This window comes from Mesocricetus auratus, unplaced genomic scaffold (assembly GCF_017639785.1).
Source record: "Mesocricetus auratus isolate SY011 unplaced genomic scaffold, BCM_Maur_2.0 Super-Scaffold_100018, whole genome shotgun sequence".
In the NCBI taxonomy this organism is placed as follows: Eukaryota; Metazoa; Chordata; class Mammalia; order Rodentia; family Cricetidae; genus Mesocricetus; species Mesocricetus auratus.
The window spans coordinates 36,891,944-36,917,710 of NW_024429199.1; the positions used below are offsets into that span (position 1 = coordinate 36,891,944).

Below are 25,767 nucleotides of genomic sequence, written 5' to 3' on the forward strand. Positions count from 1 at the left end.
TAAGAATAAAATAGTTTATTAAAGGTGTAGTACATACAAGACATCTTTTCTCAAGTACTTCAAAACAATAGCAATACTAGACTGTAGTTAATTCCTTTGTATATAAAAGAAGTGCAGGAAGAAACATGCCTTATCGGTTTCTAGTTTACTAGGTATGGCTGTAGGTTACGCCCTCTATAAAAACGAGCCGCATAGCATCAGAGCACAGATAAGTTTACACAGTTCATCTTTCAGATACCATTGTTAACACTTACGCCAGTGCTCAGCCAAAGGCTAAAGTTAGAGTTTCAAGAAACAAAATCAAATATTTGTTTTTTCTAGAACTACCCATTATTACATTTTGATAGGTTATATCCCCTCACCAAAATCCAGCCCCTTGCTAAAGGAACTACATACTTCACATTCAGTCTAAACGGATAAGACTACAGTGTTTTTCAATGATTGCCAAAAAATAGGGACATCATGATTATAAATGGGCACCACACTGTGTGGTCCCCAGAGTAATCTCCCGAGTGTATAACCCGGCATCGAGTGATGACGGAAAGTCTGCCTTTACTGCTTACAGACTTAAAAGGGAGATGCTAAGCGCGATTCTAATTTCCTGTAAAGCTGAGTTTGTGCAAAAATGCTTTCTGCTCTGGGGATGCATCCTGACGTTAGCTGATTGTATGTTATAACATCCTAATAACATAAAAGACAGCGAAGGCAGGGGTGTCACTCTGTGGTAGGGCATTTGCCTAGCACAAACAGGCTTCCAGGTCCCACCTCCAACCCTGCAAAACAACCGAAGGGGAAGCATACTTAAACATGGCGACAGTCTTACAAACACCATACACAGACATCAATGTTTTGATTGATAATTCGCACTTTCTCATCAGCAAGGCTCAATGTTGAAAGCCAGTGCATATATAAGCCAGTCACTGTACTTACACCGTGAAGCAGCATTGAACAGATGAGACATTAATTGTCCTCACTCGCTTATTCCATGGCTAAGCTTTTATTCGCTTTTGCCTGCCCAGTCCCCTGCTGCCACCTTGATCTCCTTTCACAACCACCTAGAGTTGCTCCTAACCAAAGGGGGTTCTGCAAAGGTCACCCAAACATGGCGGCCACCACCATGGTCTGATATCAGAAGCGTGGAGTGGGGTGGGGAACCCATATTCCTCTCCAGCAGGACTTCACTGACCTATTCGGAATGTTCAGAACATACAGACCCGCTATGGGTGACATCTCACTGAGTGTAAATCCACTTAAGCTGGGTGTTGGTGGCGCACACCTTTAATCCCAGCACTCGGGAGGCAGAGGCAGGTGGAGCTCTGTGAGTTCGAGGCCATCCTGGTCTACAGAGCTAGTTCCAGGACAGCCTCCAAAACAATACAGAGAAACCCTGTCTCGAAAAAAAAAAAAAATCCACTAAAGATCCCTTTTCAAAGACACGTGGCAGAGGCAAATAAAATGGAGCTCGTGAGAAGACGGAACACAAGGGGAGGTGCCTGGGCCAGCAGTTGGCACCTCACAAACGAAAGGCGGGCACTGCCCTCTGTCACCTCGTAGTATACTGACTTTCTGTCTCAGCATACTATACACTTCAATCTCATGAATTCCTCTCTACCTTTTGTGACACTTAATTCCCAGGAAAATGGTATCATGATAAATCAAGGTTTATAACTGCAGTATCTTCTAGCACAATTTAAAACAAAAGGTCTTAAGGATAGAGCCCAAAGAACAAATTGTAAGTGAAGCCCACCCTCACCCCCAGCTGTTTAAGTAACTTCATCACAGATACATCCCATTGATGAGGTAGTCAGATTCCTCAGACGTAATGGGACGGGCCTTCTTAAGTTTCTGCTTCACCATTCGGAGCCGGCAAGTCACCATGAGGAGTAACAAAGCCGTGATGGCCAGACCCAGTGCCAAGGGTAACACTGCACCTGTGCAAGGTTTGGGAGGGGAAAACACTGGTCAGTGGTTGGCAGCAGTGACAGCTGGTCACTGTATGTGAGCAACTGGCATGCATTAGTTGACCCTATTTGAACAACTCCAGTTGGTACTAGCATTAATTAATGCTGCTTTTCTGATAAAGGTGCATAAAGGTCAATTCCCCTGTCTACTTATGTATTGTAGGTCTAGTCTTATACCAAGAGCTCTTAAAAACCAAAGTCTTTACCAGGTTCCTGCAGAAGTTTCCTGCCATGGGGAGTAAATGCCACTGCAATGAGATCACCCTTATCTCCAACTATCCTAGAGACTTCAACCATGAGAAATGTTTTCACTAGAATCATCTGACATTTGTGGGTTCACACATGGGCATCTCCTTACTAGCTATGTCTAACTCCTGATTTCAGGTTCTGGTAGGGCTTAAGATAATCATTTCCAGGGCTTGAGAGATGGCTCTCGTTGCCATTCAGAGAACCAACCCAGCTTCAATTCTTAGTACCCACAAGACAGCTCACAACCATCTGTAACTCCAGTTCCAGGGGATCTGATGCCGTCTTCTGGTTCCCATAGGCACCAGGCACACGTGGTGCATAGGCACATATACAGGCAAAACGCCCATAAATTTTTTAAAATTAATTTTTAAAAGATTTATTTATTAATTATGTATACAGTGTTCTGCCTGCATATCAGAAGAGGGCACCAGATCCGATTATAGATGGCTGTGAGCCACCATGTGGTTGCTGGGAATTGAACTCAGGACCTCTGGAAGAACAGTCAGTGTTCTTAACCTTTGAGCCATCTCTCCAGCCCCTTAATTAATTTTTTAAAATCAGGAATCCTACTGTCTTCCAGTAGACTTTGTGTGTGTGTGTGTGTGTGTGTGTGTGTGTGTGTGTGTAAAATAATAAAAAGGGGCCATGAATTTTTTTGGGGGGGGAGATCCATGGGAGAAGGGAGTATTGTAAGTATGTTTTAATTAAAACTAGAATTGTAAAAATATCCTGGTGTAACTTGGCCACTGTTTTTTTCCTTTGGAGCTAGATGGACCTGGGCGGCAGACCAGAGTAGCCTGTAGTTTTCTAGAGTCGACACAGCATGGCAGATCTGTCTGGGATCAAACTCAGCAGGCTCTATTCTTAGTGCCCTCTACCCGGGAGTAGGGCCAGGTCTGTGATGATCATGAGGCTATTTTTAGTTGCACCTTCTTGCAGCTGGACAAACTAGAGGAGCCAACATCTCCATGTGTAACTGTTCTGAAACATTTCAATCTGCTTATTTATTCTCTGTTGATGAATAGCATTTCATGTGCCAGACACTGGCCTGAGTGCTCACAGAAACACCCCAAGGATAAGCTAATACTAAATGCCAGCTTTATAGCTGAAATAAATGTGCACAACCACGTGAGCAGGGAGTAACATTGTAGCCATTTTACAAACAGTGGAAACTGGGGCATCTAATACTTCCTGTGTCATACTGGGTGCAGCACCCCCCACCCATCCAGGACAGAGCCTGTGGTCTAGTCCCTGCAGTGCTGGTTTCTCCAGGGTGGATGTGAGAACATGTGTGAGTAACTTAATTCTGAAAGGATAGACCACCAATGTACGACAGAACTGTGTTTAAAATCTAATGGTGGATCGAAGTGTCTGGCTGGTAAGATTTTTGCTAGAATGATTTGGATCTTTTGTGGGAGCTCAATTTGGGGGAGGAAGGAAGATAAAGTTTGTTACATGTATGTACTTTGGAGCATTTTCTGATTGACATGCCTGTAAGGCAGTGGTTCTCAACCTTCCTGATGCTGTGACTCTTCAACACAGTTCTGAGTGTTCGTCTCTGGGCATAGCTGCATGTAGGTGGACCTGCCTGGAGATGGACAGAGGAGCAGTCTCGCATATTCCTAATGGCTTAGGTGACCCTTTCATTCAACCCCAAAAGAGTCACAGGCTGAGAACCACTGCTGTAGGGACAGGTGAAATGTCCCCTTAGACTCTTGATTATCTTGTCTAGATACATTGTAGCTGCTACAATGAAGTGAGATCAATAGATAGAAAGGAAGAAGAGCCGGAGTAGACTCCAAAGGGCAAGAGTCAGAAGACAAAGATGCAGAAAGCCAACAGAAGGAAACGCCATCACAGGAAGTAGTTCTAATGAATGGGATGTTCTGATGGGCTCAGGGTGGAGCCTGGAGAGATTGCTGGCTGGATTCGCAAATGGAAATTTACTTACAGCAGACAGGGCTACGTTCTATTTTGTGCATTGAAAAAGACCAGATTGTTTGCCGACACATAGGGTATGAACCAATGAGACTAACAGATGATGGCAAGATGCTCTTGGAGAAACAGCACCATCAGGATTCAGGACAGGTGGCCTTGGAGAGAGGGAGGAAAGGGAGAGAGGGCGGGGCAAACACAAGTCTGTTTGAGGGCAGGTAGCCAAGGTAGTTCTCTCCAGGTAGCCTTAACTTTTAGGCATTAAAAATTGGCCCCAGGAGTGGCTGGCCTTACCTTGACATGACCTAAAGCTGATTTCATACTAGGAGCTTTTCAAAGTCTAGGTTAGCATCCTACAAGGACTATCCTTGTCTCACACACACACAAACACCTAAAATGTAGTACCTGCCAGAATACTGAAACATATTTCTTTTTTAAATTAAGTTGCATGTATGTGCGTTTGTAGGTGCTCATACCCATTTTTATGTGTATCTGTGTGTGTGTGTGTGTGTGTGTGTGTGTGTATACATGGTCTTGCAAGTGCAAATACATGTGTGTGGAGACCAGAGGTTGACACTGAATATCTTTCACTATTTGCTCCATCTTATCTTTTGAGACAAGGTCTCTCATTGAACCTAGAACTCATCTATTGGCTAGAACAGCTGCCCACTGAGCTCTAGGGACCACCCATTTCTATTACCTTCAGGGCTAAAGTTACATATTTGTGTGACTAATGCCCAGCTCCTTTGTGAATGCCACAGACCCAAACTTAGGTCCATGTTCCTGTACAGCAAGCATTTTACAGGCTGTAGTGGCTCAGACGTTAAGAGCACTGATTGCTCTTACAGAGATCCTGAGTTCAAGTCCCAGAAACCACATGGTGGCTCACAAACATCTATAGTGAGATCTGATGCCCTCTTCTGAACTAAAGATGTACATGTAGATAGAGCACTCGTGTACATTAAAGAATTATAATAAAAAGGAAATGACCCTCCAAGGGAGTGGCACTATTAAGATGTGTGTCCTTGTTGGAGTAGGTGTGGTGTCACTGAAGGAAGTGTGCCACGTGTGGAGCTGGGCTTCGAGGTCTCAAGCTACTGCTCAGTATCTCAGTCCACTTCCTTTTGCCTGTATATCAAGATGTAGCCAGCACCATGTCTTCCTGCATGCCACCATGCTACCTGCCATGAAGATAAAGAACTAAACCTCTGAATTGTAAGACAACACCTCAATTAAAAGTTTTCCTTATAAGAATCGTGTCTCTGCGCAACAATAGAAATCCTAAGACACTGGCTGAGCCATCTTCCCAACCCCTCATTTTTTTTGAGACAGGATTTTGCTACATAGTCCACACTGGTTGGTCTCACATTTGTGAACCTCCCTCTGCCTCTGCCTCCCAGGGCTGTAATCCTATTCTTTGCTGTTTAATTCTTATTTGATATAGCTTCTTCAATACTTTCAGTTTGGGTAATTTGAAATTATTTTTCCCCCAGCTCCTTCTAAAACACAGTGGCAGAATTGTCAGTAACCAGCTAGAGTGAAGCCTCTCTTTTTCATATCCGTGCTTAAACAAGTATTAAAATGTCTTAATAAATTCCAACTCTGTATCATAAAAACTAAGATGATGAATTATCTATTCTGTTTGTATGAACTGGAATGATAGTCAAACCACCTTATCAACTAGAATTGTTAGCTTAACAACTCCATTAGAACCGAGACTCCAGAGACATGTGGCCATGGGCTCTAGAGGGAGTCTGGCTTCTCTCTCCATGCTGACAGGTGACAGGGAATCTTATTCTAACATTCTGAGACAAGCCAAATCCAATAGACCAGCAGACTGCAGGAGATGCAGACAGCTGCTTGACATTTGCATTGTGCTTAGGTATCAGTTGTTGAAGAATTAAATTTGGTATTATCCAGTCATAAAAAGGCCACAAGGAATATTCTAGTGGGAAAAGACAGCTTTGTTCATGTTTAGATCAATAATTTAGGGTTATGTTTTGTTCTGCTAGGTCGTTTTGCTGACTTAGTGTGCAGGGTTCAGGAGTAAAGCCTTTCTCAGGACTTTCAGGGGGGGTCTTTCCAGTTAAAAGCAACCCAAATGGTGAAGCTATCCTTCCACATGTCGGTGTTCCAACCTGCTTCCTGTGCTTCCCACCTTCCTGTCGTGGTCTGTCATTAGAGCACAGACTCTCTTCCTTACTCTTTTACCGCACACATAATTCGATCTTAACAGCCACCATCTGTAACCAATGCAGCAGACTCAACACTGTGCTGCATTCACCCTCCACAGCCACCCTGTGAAGTAAGACTGGTTACTGCTGTCACCTCCCATGAAGTCACTAGATTCCAGAGACAAGAACCTGACTGTGCAGAGCCAGAATTTGATCCATCCTGGAACTCGCTCAGATAGACTGTGCTATCTGATCCATCCTGGAACTCGCTCAGTAGGCCAGACCGGCCTTGAACTCAGAGAGGCTCCTGGCTCTGCCTCCTGTGTGTGGGGACTAAAGGTGTGTGCACCATGCCTGGCTGAGCCGGTGTTCTTAACCTCTGTGACACAAGTGTGACTTTTCCTACAGAGTGATCCCTGGAAGGGTGTATGAAAGACAAAGTGAGATCCAAGGTCTTTGGTGGCCACTGTCAGGGTCACCAGGATGTGACTTTAAGAGGAGAAAACAGCTCTGGTCCCTGGAGCTCCGCCTGCCATGCAGCCAGAGCCTGGGGATTCTGTGGACCTCACTGCTCTGGGGTGTATCCCAGGCAAACACTGACCTGCTTCTGGGGCTGGGTGTTCCCCTCGTGCTTGATCCCTCTTGGACTGGAAAATGTAACTTCCTTCTTCTTGGTTCCTTCCTGAGGAATTACCGTCTATGAAAAGTAAACAGATAATATGTTAAAGGGACATTAAAAACTTCAGAATTGGCATGGAATTACAGCTTTATTTACCTTTTAATTTAGGTACATATCTGTCTGAGTGCATGATGTGTATGTGGGTGCCCACAGAGGCCAGTTGTGAATTCCCTGATCTGGGATTCAGTCTTGGCTTCTCTGGTTAACCACCAAGTAATTTCTCTGGCCCCTTATTTATTTATTTATTTGTTTGTTTTTTTTTCGAGACAGGGGTTTTCTGTGTCACAGCTCTGGCTGTGCTAGAATTCACTTTGTAGACCAGGCTGACCTTGAACTCACAGATATCTGCCTGCCTCTGCCTCCCGAGTGCTGAAATTAAATGTGTGCACCACCTCACCTGGCTCCCTTACCCACATTTTAAAAGATAGACTTAGAGAATGGAATGGCAGGATTTATTTTTAAATTAACATGGGCCAGTTGGGCATGGTGACTCATGCCTTTAATTCTAGGACTCAGGAGACAAGGGAAGATGGATCTCTGTCAGAGACCCCGAGAGTCTGATGGCTTGGAGTTAGATGATCTGCTGGAGATGAAGGATGACTTAGCACCACTTTCGGCACTGGTTCAAAACTTCCAGAATCTGACCTTGTTGATTCTTTTTGCACATTTAAACACAGTGGGAAATGTTTCCATGTGGCACACACTAAGTAGAATCTAGGAGTTGGCTAACTTTTTACCACTGAGCTATGTCCTGGTACCCTTTGTTCATTTTCATTCTGAGGTACCCACCAAAAAGCTTTGAAATGGCTCTCTCCAAATGGTCCAGAAGTCATTTAAACAACCTTAAGTTGATTATCATGTTTTTTTTTCTACTGATGAGTGAAGGATAATAACATTCCTGGGGCTGGGGTTGCAGTACATGGCTAGGTTAGCATGGCCACGCTCTGCTTGGTTTAAGTCCCTGGAATCCCTACCTTACCAGCCCCCAATCACTGCTTAGGAATATTCAAATATCTTCCTGTAGGATATTGTTCTAAGATCATCATCTCTCCCTGTGTCCAAACAGAGGGTACGTAAATGAACCCGCTGATTGGTTTAAGTGAGTTTTTCCATAGAAGTCAACAAGTCAAGGAAGGAGGGCCTACACCTCTCAAAATCTCAGGGAAATAACCTTTGACTATCCTCATTCGCATTAGGGTTAGATGAGGGCTAGGTGGGTCAGGAGGGCACTGAAGATGGGTTGCTGAAGACTAAGGAGTTTCTTAGAGTAGTTACTAATGCAGGGACGGACAGACAGATAGGCAGATGGATGGATGGATGGAGGAGGCAATAGTGGAGGTTCCAAGGAGACTGCAGTATCCAATACCACAGATGGCAGGGTGGGGATCTGAAGAGGACCAGTGGTCTTGTGGCAGGAGAGCCTCTTATGACTTTAAAAACAATCATTTATCTGCATTTCATGTGCTTTGCTGTTCTGCCTGTGTGTGTCTGTGCAGGTGTCAGACGCCTTGGAACAGGAGGTACAGACAGTTGTGAGCTGCCACACAGGTGCTGGGAATTGAACCTGGGTCCTCTAGAAGAGCAAGCAGCCAGTGCTCTCAACCACTGAGCCATCTCTCCAGCCCCCTCTTATGACTCTTTAAGGCTGGGGGACTTTCCAGCCGGGGCCCCAAGCCAGGCTTTCTCGTTCTCAAACAGAAAGCAAGGAGGTAAACATTCTGCCAGTGCCTTAACAGCAGTGCCATCCGATGGGAACTCACTTCCGGGGGGGGGGAGTACTGATGGAGTGACTCAGTAGGGTGCCTGTAGGGGGTACTGGGAAGAGCGCACTCTAACATTACATTCTTGGAGTCCGTGATGGATGAACCTCCTCACACTGGATATTCCAATTGTTTGGGATGGGTTCCCACCACCGTCTTGGAAGGATACAACTTTTACAGCTGTTCCATAGACCACATTCCCACAGGTCCTAACTACCTTACTAGAACTGTGATCAAATAGATTCCCATTGGTTGCCCCATCACACGAAATGTGAGAACTCTAGACAAGACCACTAAGAAGGAAACCTTTAAGACAAGTCCTTAGTCTCCCCCCTCCACCCCCCCCATGGCACCTTCTAGGAGGTTGGCCATTCAAGACGAAGCTGACTATCTCTTCCCAGCTGTCAGAAACTCATTGAAGTGCACGATGAACACAAGCTTCGAATGTTCTGTGAGAAGTGCGTGGCCACCCAAGAAGCCGCTGATGCTCTGGGGGAAGAGAGGAAGGCCCATGTGGTGTGAGTCAGTGGCGGGAACCGCAAACAAGGGTTTCCCGTGAAGCAAGATGTCTTGACCCATGACAGAGAGCCCCTGGTGTTGAGTACAGGGCAATCTCATGGCAGATCTCGGAGAATTGGATAGAGGAAATGCAAGCCGTCTGTTCAAGGATGCATTGCGGACACCATCTGAGTGTTCTCGACACATGTTTTTGGTTATTAAGAAAAAGGGGGAGGGGAGAAGGATATTCCTGGCTGGCAGATACGACTGTGCCTCAATGGTTGGTGCTCCAAAGAGCTAGCAGAGGGCTTTCGATCTCTCTGAAGAAGATGATGCCCACCAACATGTTTCCTGAAAGACCTTAAACAAAGCCCAGAACCAAAGCACCCGAGATTCAGCACCTATTAGCCTACATGTCCTGAAACTCAAACAGTGATACACTGCTCTAAAGAAATAATGCGTGAAGAAAAACAAACGTGAGGCTGCTGGACATTCTATACTCATGGTCAAGAGGATGAAGGAAGCCAAAGCAAAGCCCCGGGAATGGAGGCTGTCCTTGTCGAGAGCCTCTGCTTCTGAACCGAGACAAAAGTAAGTCTGGACGAGTAACAAGTAAATGATCAGACTGGAACCCAAAACAAATAACTCAGTCCTTAAAGCTAGTAGAGTAGCTTACAATGAATAAGACCCTGAATTGGACTCCCAGCATTATATAAATAAGTGAACAAGTGCCCTTAAAATAAAGACCCTTTATATAGCTGTTACCCCAAAGGTAAGCTAAGGCTTGAGGCTTTGGTGTACTTCGTGGAGGAAGAATGCCGCACCTGTATGCAGAACATGTTTTGGGTTGTGAGCTTGTTTCAGCCCAGTTCCTGGAAGGACTTGGCTGATCTGCTACCACCCACAAATTCTTGAGTTCCCAGTAACCAGAGCCCATGTAAACGGACGCACAACACTCCTTTATGCCACTCTGCAGGCCTGGAAAACGGCTTCCTTCCTCCCAGGTAGCCTGGATGCAAGAAGACAGTCTTATTCATCGGTGACGTGGACCACACAGAGAACAGACCCTTCAGCTGCAACCACAGTCAACGACAATCCAGCCATTGTGCCATGAGATGCTGAGCAAACACAGCCCACACTGGAACTCTGTGCTCCCAAACGCCGGGAGCTAGGGACATTCTGAACACGCATTCAGTGTGTAACCAAACATTTATACATGCCCCATACAATCTTTAAAAACCAAACCCTGCATTTGAGGCTGAGGGTTCATTTCAGTGGTTCAGTGAGTGTTCTGTATCTATAAAGTGCTGAATTTAATCCTCAGCATGCACGAAAAATGGTGCCTGTATTGAACACATACAGAGACTTTTTTCTTGTCATTAGTCCCTAAAAAAAAAAAAAACCACAGTGTAAGAGTTATTTACTTAGTACTTGCATTATATGAGGAATTGCACGTACTTTGGAGATGGTGTGCAGCATACAGGAGGATGTGTGTCAGTCACATGAAATTATAATGCCATTATTGTTTTTTATATTCATTTGGATATATGTGGGGAGTGGCATACATGTATGCCATGGCCCATGTGTGGAGATCAGAGGATAACCCGTAGGATTCGGTTCTCTCCATCAGGTGAGTCCTTGGGGTTGAACCCAGGTCGTTAGGTTCTGCAGTGAGTGCCTGGACTCACTGAGCTGTCTGAATGTCCTGTATTGCTACTTTGACAGATGGGGCTTGGGCATTTCAAACTTTGCTTCTCACAGGCCCTGGAACCGATCCCTCAGGGACATCAAGACATCAAGGGAGGACTGTTTTGATGTGACATTCCTTCCCATAAACCAACACTTGGTTTCTTTTCAGTGCTGGAATCAGATCCAGAGGCTCTGGGCTCTAGACAAGTGTTCTTCAAGTGACCTACAACCGCAGAGCACCTTCATTGCATTAGGACAAATGGCAAATTTTTCATTTCGGTTTGTATCATTCTCCTTTGGAGCACATCTCCTTAGTGGTCTTCACGCATGAAATATAACTTATAGTCATACAAACAACAGAGAACAAAGACTATTCATGGACAACTCGTTTTGAGTCCTTACCCGGCATGACTGGAAAGATTTGACTTTCTGGTGCCTTCTGGGTGGAGTGAATCCTCTTTTCCGACTTGGGTACAGTAGCTGGTTGGTTTTGGGAAGTGACTTTCTGGGGCTTTTCAAACCAGGGGTCTCCTTCCCCTTCACTCAGTCCGGTGGTCCCTGGCTGGGCAGAAGTAGCCACTGTGTGCGCCACCATCCGGCGGTCGAGGCCCACTGTGGAAGAACTCCGTTACTTGCTGGGTTTCTTTTTTATTTAATATTTGTTGATTTATTTACTTATTTATGTGTGTATGTGTGTGTGTGTGTCCATAGAGGTCAGAGGAAGGTACTGGAACTGGAGCTACAAAGGGTTGTGAGCCGCCATGTGGGTGCTGGGAATCGAACCTGGGTCCTCTAGAAGAGCAACCAGTGCTCATAGCCACTAAGACATCTCTCCAGTCTGACTTGCTGGGTTTCAGTCTCTCTCTCTCTCTCTCTCTCTCTCTCTCTCTCTCTCTCTCTCTCTCTCTCTCTCTCTCTCTCTCTCTCTCTCTCTCTCTCGTGTGTGGGGGTGTGTACATTGTGTATGGCAGCCAGAGGATAACCCTGTTGTTCCTTAGGTGCCATCCACCTCTGTTTTTGAGACAGATTCTCCTACTGGCTTAGAACCCAGAACTTATCAAGCAGGCTAGGCTGGCTGACCAGCGGCCTCCTGGAATCATCCTGTCTCTGCTGCCTCAGTACGGGATCACAACCACAGACCTCCACACTTGCCTTTTTCACACGGACACTGAGGAATTACCAACTCAGCCTTGGGTTTCTTTTCTGAACTTCAACTGAGACTATTGTATCTGCAGTTGATTAAAAATCATGGCTACTTGAGACTAATGTCCACTCAGCTAAGACATGCCGAGCCCAATAAAACCTATTGCTTACTTTTTAAATGGGCAATGTGTTCTTTCCTCTTTTAGTAGCTCTCCTAACATGGACAAAGACAAATACAGCCTTTTTTTTCTGCCTCTCTACTTTGATAGCAATGGGGGTTGAACCTTAGACCTCACGCATATGAGGCCAGCTCTAAACGGCTGAGCTACTCCTCAGTTCCTAAGCCTCAGGTTTTGGGATTTGCTTTTTGTTTCTTTGTTTCTTCCTTTCTTACACCAGCGTTTCAGTTAGCTGCTTCCTACAGCTCTTCTTTCTTGTGGTGTACTCTTAAGTACATGACTCTCACAAAACTGACTTAGAGCTCCAACTCAGCCATACCCCAGTGGGTCATAAACGGTCCTTTAAAACTGTAAAAGCAGCGCCAAACGTGGTAGAGGCACTCGCCTATAATCCCAGAACTTGGAAAGTTAAGGCTAGAAGATTGTGAGTGTGAGGTCAGCCTGGGCTACATGGCAAGTTTGTATCAGGGAAGGGGGGAAGGTGTATCACACACTACATGAGGTCAGAGGGCAACGTGTAAGAGTCAATTCTGTCTTCCCACCACTGTGGGTCCTGGGAATTAGACTCAGGTCATGAGGCTTCAGCAAGTGCCTTTATTCACTGAGTCATCTTGCCAGCCCTACCTACTTCAGGTTTTCAAAAGTGCATGTTATGCAATGCTTTAAAGATAATGAAAACCCTTGGAAGTTATAAAAATAATATGCAATACCAAAAAGTTGTCATCTGCAACTCAGACAATAACCTCAGTGAGTTCTCAAGCAACTCAGACAATAACCTCAGTGAGTTCTCAAGCATAGCTTTTCTGCAGAAAGTCATGCCTAAAGCACGCAGCGGCAGAACACAGGGTTCCCATTTTAACCCCAGAACACAGACATGCCTGTGCCGACCCTTCCAGATCCCTGCCTGATAAGGCCATGTAGCTGACTCACAGTTTTGACAGAAGTCTTCGTCAGACCCATCTGGACACTGCCTTACTCCATCACAAGCCAAGGTGATGTCAATGCAGCAGCCATTGTCGCAGAAGAAATGGTATCTCGAGCAAACACTGTAGCATCCTGTTTGTGAACAAGTCTCAGGTCACAGGGCTGCTGAGACAGCTAACATCCCCTGTCAAGGTGACCAGGGAAAGGGATCTCAAAGCAGGGCAAAGTGACAGTGATGAGTAGGACATAGAGAGCTGGCCCCTCCATCGCTCACCCACGCCAAACTCTCAGGGCTGCCCCAGCACTCTCTGTCTGAAAGTCGTTCCCCAAGCCTTTGTTGCCCTGGCTCATTTGCCAGCAGCTCATCTTGCATCCAATTCACTCATTTATCCGTCACAGGACCTCTTTGTCAGGTGAGTCACCTGACACCATCCCGGCCCTTTGCAGACCGTGCAAGCAACACCATTTTATATGTTCTGTGTCTTGAATTCTTTTTTTTTTTAAGTAAGACATTTTCCCCCCTGAGATTACCACTGACTCTCACATGTAGATGACCGGGTTGCTAGTGTTGTGGAGGATGATCTGTATGCAGCTACTGGCTGGTGTGAATATACTTTTGTGAAATAATGGCATTATTCCCTCTTGGAACTTTCAATCTGCAGTGAGATGCATAGGAACTACAGGTATTTTCTTGAAAGGCATTTTTCTCTACCCTTGATTAAGCCAAGTTTGCTGAGTAAGAATCATGTGGGGGCTAGAGAGATGACTCAGCAGTTAAGAGCACTGACTGCTCTTCCAGGGGACCTGGGTTCAATTTCCAGCACCCACGTGACAGATGACAACTGTCTGTAACTCCAGTTCCAAGGAATCTGACACCCTCAGACATACAGGTAGACAAAACACCAGTGCACATAAAAACTAAAAATAAATTTAATTAAAAAAGAGGTAACTCTCGGGTGATAGATATGAAAGTTATCCAGTTAGAAGCAGGTCTGAAGGAGTCCTACAATTCGATGGTGACAGGATTGACTGACTAAATGGCTCACTAACAGTGAATGCTAAGCATTGATGGCGTGCACAAATGCAATCTGACACTTTATTGAAAAGCAGTCAATGAAAAGACTAGAAAGTGAGTCTCTCTGGGTGCAAGGTGATTGGAAGATAGCTTGATTCCAAAGGAGAAAGAAAGTAAAGAAACAATGGCAGAAGCTGCCTAGCAGCAAAGATCCTCCACCCCGACAGAAACTTAGACCTGCAGAGTCAGCAACAGCCACCAGGGGGAGCAAACGGAAATGAGGGGCTGTAACTAAGCAACCTTACACATGTGACAGGAAAACCCCGGATTGCAGGGCTTTCCTTCTGTGTAGTTTTAACAGACAGATTTGCATTTATAATTAATATTTTTTTCTGAAATAGTCGTCTCCAAACTTACTAAACATTTGAAATTCACTCATAAATAATATGCATGCACTCTTGTTCTGAAACCCTGTACCCAAGAGGGGCTGCCGGACCACTGCGTGGGTGAAGGTGCTTGTCCAAGCCTGAACACATGAGGGCCATCCCAGGAACCCTTATACTGACCCAACGCCCTGCAACGTCACTGACCTTCTCACATACCTGTGAAGAGCAGGCATACACACCACATGTACACACAGGCACACACAGAGCATGAGACATCACACGCCTTCTCAAATACACTGAAACTTTCCAGAAGATTGAAAACGAATGAAAAAAATCAAAGTTTAAGTGTCTTATTTTCCTGCCCTAAAGAATAGTCTTCAGCATCGGGCGGGTGGGGTTTGTCCTTGTTTGAAATCACTGTTCTAGCTCATACTGAAGTGCTCTCCAGCCAGCTGTCTGAATAGATGGCGCGCACACACACTAAAGGAGACAGACACACCTGTCCAGTCCCCACCTCTGATTTCCACTGTTTATACTTGGTATTTCATGGCTCCATGGCACACTCTCTGGTTGAACAAATAAGTGATCAGGTAGGAATTGTACCACACTCACTTTTTTGTTGTTGTTTCTTGTTTGTTTTTTTTTTCAAGATGGGGTTTCTCTGTGTAGTCCAGGCTGTCCTGGAACTCACTCTGTAGTCCAGGCTGTCCTGGAACTCACTCTGTAGCCCCAGCTGTCCTGAAACTCACTGTGTAGTCCCAGCTGTCCTGGAACTCACTCTGTAGACCAGGCTGTCCTGGAACTCACTCTGTAGTTCAGGCTGTCCTGGAACTCACTCTGTAGCCCCAGCTGTCCTGGAACTCACTGTGTAGTCCCAACTGTCCTGGAACTCACTGTGTAGTCCCAGCTGTCCTGGAACTCACTGTGTAGTCCAGGCTGTCCTGGAACTCACTCTGTAGACCAGGCTGTCCTGAAACTCACTCTGTAGACCAGGCTGTCCTGGAACTCAGAGATCCACCTGTCTTTGCCTCCTGAGTGCTGGGATTAAAGTCGTGCATCACCATACCCAGCTTCTGTGAAAATATTTTAGTGAGGCTTTTCAACTGACTCATGAGCCCTGCATATTTTAGTCTACTTGTACTCACTTACCACACATTTTTCATTATTATATTTCTTAAACGATTTATTATAGGAACTACTGATTAGTAAAGTCTCCATTCTGTCCTGTGATATGCTTCTCCTCCTTGCTTCCCATATTTTATTTTATATTTTTATTTTTTGGTTTTACGAGATAGGGTTTTTCTGTATTGTTTTGGAGGCTGTCAGTCCAGCCTGGCCTCAAACTCACAGAGATCCATCCACCTGCCTCTGCCTCCCAAGTGCTGGGATTAAAGGCGTGCGCCACCACCGCCCGGCTCCCATATTTTATTTTTAATTGATGGAATGGAAAATAATAGTACATAGTGCACAACAGTATGTTTGGTATATGTCTGTATTATAGAAAGACTAATGCAAGTCATTTACTAAATTCATCACCTTACCTACTAATTTCCTGTGGTAAGGACATTTAAGCTTAGTCCTTGGCAATTCTAGAATGTACATTCCTATCAGTCATGGTCCATGCTCTGCAGTGGAGGTCCCCAGAACTCACTCCTTCTGTCTAACTGGAATTTTGACAAGCATTTCCTATACAAATGACCCCAGAGTGAGTGAGCACCATTCTTCCCTCTGCTCCCATTGGCCGGACTGTTTAAATGTACACCTTAGTCGCACACTTCAAACACATACGAGAAAGACCCTCTGTCCTTATAGAAAATCCTCTCCTAGACAAGCCGGGCACTGTCTTGAACAAGGTCAAAGAGGGAAGGTCAGCTCACAGGACCAGATAGTTAGGCCCTGAGAATAACCTCTACATTCTAACCAGTGGGGCCAAATTGTCCTCAACACAGAGCCTGTGTTTGCTATTATAGTGTTAGCAAAAACTTTCAGCACGGAAAGTACGATGGAAGAGCCCATGACATGCTGTGAACCTGGCTGTCACCGGGATGTAAAATCCCACAGACACCAGCCTCCCACGAATGGGGGGGGGGTTTGGCTGGCCATGGGGAGCTCAGTGGAAGGGCTTTCTCCTCACCTCCCGTGGAATAGGTCCTGGGAAGCACACTCACGGACACATTGTCAGAGTTTCTCTGGCCCACTGTGTCAGTCACAGTCAGCTGGAAGATGTACGCTCCTTCCTTCAGGTGGGACAGCTCCAGGAGTCCTGGCTGAGGCACCTGTCATACAGACATGTTCAGGGAAGAGAGCTGAGCACAGGGTCCGGGAACACACGTGAACATGTACACCTGCCCCCATCCCCACAACAAATCATTGGCTCATCCTTTCTCCTTAGAAATGATATATAAGCTGGTCAGTGGTGGCGCACGCCTTTAATCCCAGCACTGGGGAGGCAGAGGCAGGCGGGTCTCTGAGTTTGAGGCCAGCCTGGTCTGCAGAGTGAGGACAGAAATTACTTCTGATGTACAAATTAACCAAAAAGCTGAGATGTAAGGGAGACAGGAAGGAAGTCCTGCACAGGTTCAGCCGGTCACTTACATAAACACAGGATGGGGGACGCCGTGACGGCGGCTGCCATGTGGAAAGATGAAGCAGGCGGTGGGAAACCGTGCTGAGAGCAGGCTCAGCACGAACGCATCGTATGTCACAACTGCAAACACATCGTGCCACTAGCTTCACTAACAGGTGTTGAGACAAATGTTCAGATCACACGAGGGAGCAGAGGGTCAGAAGGGACCACAGCATGCGGGAAGAATTCCTTTAAGGGTTTCAGATGTGTGAAGGATACACATCTAAGAAAATCCAGGGGCTGGAGAGATGGCTCAATGGTTAAGAGCACTGACTGTTCTTCCAGAGGACCCAGGTTCAATCCCCAGCACCCACACGGCAGCTCACAGCTCTCTGTACCTCCTGTTCCAGAGGACCCAACACACATGGCAAAACACCAATGCACATTAAGAAAGAAAGAGAGAGAGAGAGAGAGAGAGAGAGAGAGAGAGAGAGAGAGAGAGAGAAGAAAATCCATATCAGGCTAGAAGGCAGATGGTCTGGCAATCAGTATAAGAGATTCTATGCAGAATAAAAAAGATTTGATCAGCATTTTCCAAAGGGAAGCCCTGGTGCCAGGCATAGAGGTACAGACGGAGCTGATGAACAGTGCGTTAGGACACTGGTCAAAACCCCTTTGGGTATCAGTTATCCTGCGTGTCAGTTACTTATATTACCATTCATAACAGTAGCGAAGTTACACTCAGGAAGTAGCAACAAAATAATTTTATGTTTGGGGGTCAACACAACATGAGGAGGTAAGCCAAGCAGTGACGTCACACACCTTCAACCCGAGGACGTGGAAGGCAGAGGAAGGCCGATCTCTGTGAGTTCAAGGCCAGCCTGGTCTACAGGACAATCAGGACTATGCAGAAAAACCCTGTCTCAAGAAACCAAAAAGAAGGAGGAAAAGGAGAAGGAGGAGGAGGAGAATTCTTTACATGATAACATTCTATTATTAGCTTTCTCTTTCTATTCATTTATTTCATGCTTCCTAGCCAGGAACTTGTGATGTAGTCTAGGCTGGCCTTGAACTTGTGATCCTTCTGTCTCACAACTCCTTGAGTACTGGAATTTCAAGCATGTGCCATTACACTTGGACACTGCCCAAATCTTATACTAAAAAACCAGAATTATTGAAACACAGTGTAAGTCTTTCCCCTGGAGCTGAAGGAGCAGGACCCTGGCAAGCTTCAAAGCCAATGATTGAGACTGTTTATTAAGCACAAAAGGGAGTTTACAGAATAAAGTATTTTTAGGATAATTGATTTTATAATTTCTCCATTTTATGCATGCTCTGTCTGTTCACAGGCATTCAGGGAATATGAAGGACATTACAGAAATCCACTTCTCAGAAACACCAATTTTTGTTAGCAAGAATGACAAGAATTGCCAGGTGTCGTTGGCACACACCTTTTGTCCCAGCACTCAGTGGGTGAATCTCAAGGTCAGCCAAGTCTATAGATGGGAGTTCCAGGACAACCAGAACTACACAGAGAAACCCTGTTTTGAACCCCCCCAAAAATCACATGAATTACCTTCATGTCTACTGACGGGTCACCCTGCTTCAACACCCACTCATAATGGACAATAGCGTGGTCATCTGTGCTTTCTCGGCCGTCCAGAATCACCCCATCTGTGGGTAGATGCAAGACCACATCCTTCCCGGCCTTGCTAAGTGGCGGCTCGTCCTCACCTGTGAAAAAGAACAGAACTCAGAGGCATGACTCTCAGATTTCCAACCCACCAAGAGCAATTATCTAGTTTGCAGACCAGATTAGTCCATCCAAAAAACCTCAAAAAGAATAAACATCAACTGAAATCTATCTTCCTGTTAAATTCCATCACGTCCCCTTTAAACACCCAGCAATAAACCAGCAATCGGTTCTGACATGGGATTTTAGCATGGGGAAGAGGAAGTATGGAGTGCAGCTTAGCTGTTCTCAGTAGCTATAGAAAACTAATAACACATTTAAAATGTTTTTAATGATTTATTTCTATTCTATGTGCATTGCTGTTTTGCCTGCATGTATGTCTGTGTGAGTGTGTCAGATTCCCTGCAACTAGAGTTACAGATAGTTGTGAGCTGCCATGTGGGTGCTGGAAATTGAACCCGGGTCCTCTGGAAGATCGGCCAGTGCTCTTAACTGCTGAGCCATCTCTCCAGCCCCCAATAATATTTTTTTTAAAAAACCTTCTAAAGTTTTCCATGGAAGTGTCAGGAAAGCACTGAATTATTTTGCTTGCCGTGAAACAAATTAATCCTGCCTCCCCTGAAGGAAAGTCATGATAGTCACAGACTTGTTTAAGTGGGCCATAGATGTGATTTCTAAGCCCAGGGAAGCCTTCAAATCCTAACTTAACCTCTGATGATCTCTGAAATAACAATTCCTCCTTAGCTCCAGTCCAGGCTAATTATACTGTAAAATGTATTTTGAAACAAACCAGAGCTTATCTACACAGAAGCATTCCTGGAAGCAAACAGAGGGCCAAACTCAGCAAGAACAAGATAAATGTTGATTTTTGAATTTCCATTATAAAAAATGTGATTGACCATGTACATCCTATGGAAACATTGATTTCCCTTGGAAACTAAACACAGCTGGTAAGACAGAGGCAAAACACGGCTCAGAGCAACTGAGACTGAGTGTCTCAAGGTGGGATTTGCTCTAGAGAATGATAATGTTGGCTGGCCTCATTCACAACACACCACTGTGAATGGAACCTTCCTGATAAGACCTTCTGAATCTGTGCCATAGTGCAAAGGCTGCAGATGGACTGAGAAATAAAGAAGGACCTGCAGACGGGGCAGGGAAGGGGGCTGCAGGGAAGAGGGGAACACAGGAGGAGAGCCAGCTGCGTTAGTTTGTTTTCATTTCCTGGGCTGGAGAATCGATCATTTGTTTTTAAATTGCATCACGCCAGAGTAGAAAGGAAGGAAGGAAGGCAGGGATGGAAGGAGGGAGAGAGGGAGGGAGGGAAGGAGGAAGGAAGGAAGGGAAGAAGGAAGAAAAAGAAAGAAGGAAGGAAGGAAAATGGAATGTAAAAAATAACAAAAAAGAAGAGAAAGAAAGAAGGAAAGGAAAGGAAGGAAGGAAGGAAGAAAGAAAGAAGGAAAGAAAGAAAGAAAGAAAGAAAACATACCCACCATTCCAGTAGAAGTCTCATGTTCAGTATGTGGAGTCCAGTTTTTCCCATATGACACTGACGATCACATACAACTGTATTTACATAATTACGGCTGCTGCCATTTACTGGTGTGTCCTTTGCACCACGCAGCATGCTGAGAGCTCTACGGGCCTCACCTCACTGTCAGTCTGAAGCAGGCATTATGAGTGGCAGACGTGGGCTCAGAGAAGCTGAGTCAGGTGCCTGATGTCACACGCCAGTGGTAAGCCTACATCGGATGCTCCTAAGTCACAGGCTGCTTCCGCTACACTTTTTCATTATCTTAATAATTTATAGAGTTGAAGCCATTAATGCATTGCTCTGTTCCACCCGTTAATGTTTATTCAGACATCTTAGCAATGTCAATGAAATTACATAAACGCCACAACTTCCATTTTGACTTCTTTTTTAGATTTCTGGGATCACACTCAGAACCCGTATCCTGCCAGAGTCACCCTTCCTGCATCCATTTTTTTCTTATCCCCCAAAATTGGACATTTATTTTTTTCACCAACTTTATCACTATAAATAATGTCACAGTAACCTTATTTTTGTGCATACTATTTCTCCTTTAAAAATAAAGCCTAAAACAGTGGTTCTCAACCTGTGGGTCGTGACTCCTTCAACAAACCTCTATCTGCAAAAAAAAATCTTTACATTACGATTCATATTATTTTTGAAGTAGTAACAAAAATAATTTTATGGTGGTGGGGGCGGTCACCACAACATATGGAACTATATTAAAGGGTCACAGCATTAGGGAGGTGGAGAATCACTGTTCCAAGAGAATGAGTATTTTAAGCCAGGCATTGGTGGCGCACGCCTTTAATCCCAGTACTCCGGAGGCAGAGGCAGGCGGATCTCTATGAGTTCGAGGCCAGCTTGGTCTACAGATTGAGTTCAAGGACAGCTTCCAAAACAATACAGAGAAACCCTGCTTTGAAAAACAAAACAAAACAAAACAAAAAAACCCCAAAACAACAACAACAAAAAAGAATGTGTATTTTAAATCTCCAATAAATTATTTCCTAGTAGGTTTCCAAGAGATTGGTACCAATTTACACTGTCAATGATCATGACTATATAGTTTCTCACATGCATGCCAAACTAAAAAATGTATTTTGTTTACAATTTACTAAGTGTAAATTGACATTTACTTTTGATCACCCCCACTCCACACCACCCCACCTAATCCCTGTCTTTTTGGTGGTACTGGTAACTGAACCTAGGCCCTCAAATATGCTAGCTTAATGTTCGGCTGAAAAGCTGTTTGCACAGTCTCTGACTGTCTTTAATGTTGGATATTTCCCATGTTGCTTGTCAACCATATTTCCTCTCTAGGGAACTGTTTACTCAAATCCTTTGCTCGTTTACTTTTGTCAAACAACTCTCAGCTCTATTCAGGAAACATGGCCTTATTTATTGACATGAGCTTCCACACACCTGCTATACCATATACACACCAAGTAAATAAATGATGTAAAAATAAATAAATATACATCTGGGATTTGTGTGTGGTTAGAGTTGTAAGTCTCAATGCATTTTCTCCAACATTGTCAACAAATAGTCTTAGTTTTATTTATGAACTATAAGTGATTGCTCCTAACGCCAAAGAGAGAAGATGAAAATGTGAGTCAGATCCTTGGAGATGAGTCAGCTGCAGACAGAGGATCAGCCCTGAACAGGAAGGTCAGTCCTTGCTTTGTGCTTGAGCACAGGCAACAGAGGGGGGTCTGCCTGGGAGACAGCAGAATTCCACCTTAAGACAGCAGAATTCCACCTTAGGGCTTTGGTTTCTCTCCATGGAAAGGGTTGCCTTTCCAAGCTCTACCCAGAGATACTGGGTTTCAGGCTAGTCTATCCAAAACAGCACAAAGGTTCTGGTCCCTAGATACTGGAAGACTGTATTCTCAGCTCCTTAAAGATCCTAAGAACTTCAGCTTCCACCCCACAGTCCTCTTTCCTGGATCTGTCTCTCCAGTCCCACCAGCCAGCCAAGTAAGAAACTATATCACAGACACCTGTACCACCTCGATAACTCACAAGAAACGTCCACGCTTGGTCATTATGACAATCTAGGCTAGAACACAAGCAAGCCACAAAGAAAGTCCCAAGATGATTATCTTGGGATGGGAGAAGCCTAGACTCAAACCCTAGGACTCAGGGCTTCAAGCATTCATTTTTCTTCAGATGTTCTAGCAGGTAGGTTCTGTCACGTCAAGAGAGCTCCACACTCATTCCTACTCATTCCTGTATTCTCCCACCATCCCTGACAGCTACCTCATTAGGCCAGCTGTTGGTGACAGACCCTCAGGGGCTTTGAGAAAAAACACTTAGTAAAGCTGAACACAACACAGCAAACAACTTGCTGAGAGGTCCTCAGGCAAGTTGCTTTCCAGGTCAGCTTTCCACATGAACAGGGTTTGACCTTTGAGCTGTTGTGAGGACAGAGTGAGTTCATGTGTGTAAAGAGCTCAAATTAGCTTTTAACAGCAAACTCAATAAGCATGACCAATATATACTGGCTGATGGGTAGTGCTATAAATCTATTCTATACTATGCCATCCAGCCTTCCCCCATGTCTTCCTGAGCCTTTAACACACCCCAAACGAGCCGGTCACAACTCCGTACAAGGCTCTTGGCTAAGTCACTTTGACTCTTTAGCCTCTAACTCCACATGCTCACGAGAGTCACAAGAAACGAGGAGAAGAAATAATATATGAAGCCAGAAAGGAAAGCTAAAGTAGTCTTAGAAACACAGAGAACGCAAAGGGTTCTGTAAAACACCCTTTGCCCTCCATGCAGGGCTCACAAATGCAGCCTGTGAGCCTAGGCCGCACCTTCAGCATCCCCATGCTGCTCAAGACCTGAGGTCTGGGCTTGTCAGTGCTCTCCAGAGAGGAGGCCAGGGAAGAATAAAGAAGGGGGAGTGTGTGTGTGGGGGTGGACTGCCGTTGTTTCCGGTCTTACTCTTAACCCTGTTGACTTTTCTTTCCCGGGACTTTAAGAAAAGCTCCCGTGGCAATGACAAGTTTCTTCCAGATGAGCACAAAGAACCTGGGGATTTGTTTCTGTGATCCCCCCCCCAGCACCTGCATTTTATAAAACCACAGAATCGATAAGCTGTTGAGGTCTTTTAAAAGAGATACGCTTTACACAGTATCCACCCTGTATCCAGCGCTCAATCCGGCCCTAACCCTCAGCGCACGGCTGGCCCTGCTTAAACTCCGCTCATAACCAAAAAGGTCACGAATGTAGGAACATTGATAGGAAAAGGGGTGGGAGAGAAGAGTGGAGGCAGAGTGATAAGTTTTCCTTCATATTTTTTTTTTTTTTGTCTGAAGGAAGTATGTTCAGGCAGAGAGCCAAAGCAGGAAGCAGGGGGTACGTGTTAGGCACAATTTTGCATCTAATCAAATCTTGTCCTTGCTATTTCCTGCCGTAAAACGCGCTTTATAAAACACATGAGGCGAAATAGAACTAAAATAATCATTATTGGGGAAAGGGAGCTCTGAGATATCCTCCTAAACAGAATTTCCGCCAGTCCTCTCAGATCCGTCCTCGACCTTCTGCTTTTAGATTTCCCTGGAGAGGCAGCCCACCACACCTGCTTCTGCCCATGGTCTGGACTTTCTCAGCACCCATCCCTAAGTCTGAGAAACGTGAGCCACTTTCCCGGTTATCCGCAGCTGCAATCCTCTGGAAGCAAAGGGTTTTGCATGCTTGGTAGCAGATGTCTGGTCGGGGGCAAGACACTCGGGGAGCTTACCTGGCCCGGGCGAAACCCCGGCGGTGTCCCCGGTGCGGCTGAGAGTGTAAGTACGGTACCCCCGGAGCGGCACGAACTTGCAGACGTTGCGGCCCCGCGCCGTGCAGTTGAACAGGTAGCAGCGGGGCGCGGGAGTGGGAGAGGGCGAGCTGGGCCCCCGGGGCAGCTGCACCACGGCCACGGTGCATCGCGGCTCGGAGCAGCAGGCCGCCACGCACTGCCGCCAGCCCCGCACGGTCCCCGGTGAGCGCAGGAAGCTGGCTCCCGCCGCGATGGAGTCCTGGGTGCGGATGATGGTATCGGGGACGGCCCGGTAGACCGCCGTACCGCCCGCACCGGGGCAATCCTCCCGCGGGCCCCCGAGCAGCTCCGGTTCTAGCTCCTCGCGGGGCCGTGCCCGCTGCAGCTGCCGGCGAAAGTCCTGGAGCAGCCGATCGACCCCCGACGGCTGAGCGGCGGGTTCTCCGGGGCGCCCGCTGGGCAGCCAGAGGCAGAGCAGAAGCAACCCGCACAGCGCGCGGTGCCGGGAGCCCGGGCCCGGTCCTCCCCGGGCGGCCATGGCACGAGCGCGGCCTCAGAGCACGGCAGCCCCGGGGCCTGGCTGCTGCACGGAGGTAGCGGGCGTGCGAGCTTCGAGAGACATCGCGCGGAGCCGGGCGAGCCTGTCACGACCCTGGCCCTTCTACCGGGTTGCCGGCTTTCGGCGCCTCCGGCTTTGCTCCGGCCTCGGAAGCGAACCCGGGCAACCAGCGGCCTCTGCGTGGATCAGCACCGGCGAGCGGACAGCGGCTGCGGCGGGGCGGAGCCTGGCATGCAGGGGCGGTTCCCGGGGCGGGACTTCCGCGGGCCGGCAGGTCACCAGGGGTGCGGAGGAGGCGGGGACTCCTGGAACGGCCTGGCTGCTCCATGGAGTGATCTCATCCTGGGCAGTGTTAGATGTTTGGCCCTAGCAGGACTCCTTAACCAACCAGACTTGTGCAAGGCCATACACAGCTCACAAGGTGGAGCACTTGGGGCTGGAGGAGAGAGTCAGTCAGTCCATTAGTCTAAAGTCAGGAACTACTCCAGAGAGCCACAGGCACAGCCAGGGAAACTGTATCCAACTTAGTTGCGTTATGCATTATTAAAGAAATTTGGACTATGGTAGGTAATAAAGGAAATAAAACATTTACCTTCAAGTTCAAATTTGCCTTTTATTTTTTATTAGAGAGCTTAAACATCAGAGATGTAGCAATGGAAAGCTGAACTTGAAAATTCATCTATCAAGCTACCAAAGATCCCCCTGCCTGGCCCTAGGGCAGTCTTTCTGTTTTTTTCAGAGAATGGTGGGTTTTGTGTTTTCCAATTATATGGACCATTTGTTGACAAGAAGACATGAATCTTGTAAAGAAAAGAGAGGAACTTTCTCTTTCTTCTGGGTTCAGCTCAGGGGAACATTTCTCCTTCCCGGGGCTGCTTAGAACAGACATGGAAAGCAGGGAGAGCTCACCCAGGGAACTATTTCCCCCTCTCCATGTGCTTTCCACTTTCATGTCAGAGGGGCCTGGATGAGAAGCCTGGCCTCTCCTCACCTCCACAAAGACCAACCCTGACCGTGAGCAGGAGTCAAACAATGAACCACAAAAGTGCTCCAC

General features: G+C 46.2%; 1 protein-coding gene across 2 annotated transcripts; it reads right to left on the minus strand.

Annotated features, from left to right (window-relative positions):
* On the minus strand, window positions 1-24,945 carry Lrp11 (LDL receptor related protein 11). Of its 2 annotated transcripts, XM_005065878.4 has the most exons (7): window positions 24,134-24,941; window positions 18,735-18,892; window positions 16,727-16,868; window positions 13,198-13,323; window positions 11,348-11,557; window positions 6,921-7,016; window positions 1-1,931 (listed from the first exon to the last, which is right to left on the minus strand). In XM_005065878.4, the coding sequence occupies exons 1-7, from the start codon at window positions 24,690-24,692 to the stop codon at window positions 1,777-1,779; spliced, it is 1,446 nt and encodes a 481-aa protein (XP_005065935.1). In that variant the 5' UTR covers window positions 24,693-24,941; the 3' UTR covers window positions 1-1,776. The 2 variants fall into 2 exon arrangements, with proteins under 2 accessions (XP_005065935.1, XP_040584072.1); XM_040728138.1 differs by lacking the exons at window positions 11,348-11,557; window positions 13,198-13,323 and having other exon boundaries at window positions 24,134-24,945.
* Between the last annotated feature and the right edge of the window lie 822 nt (window positions 24,946-25,767).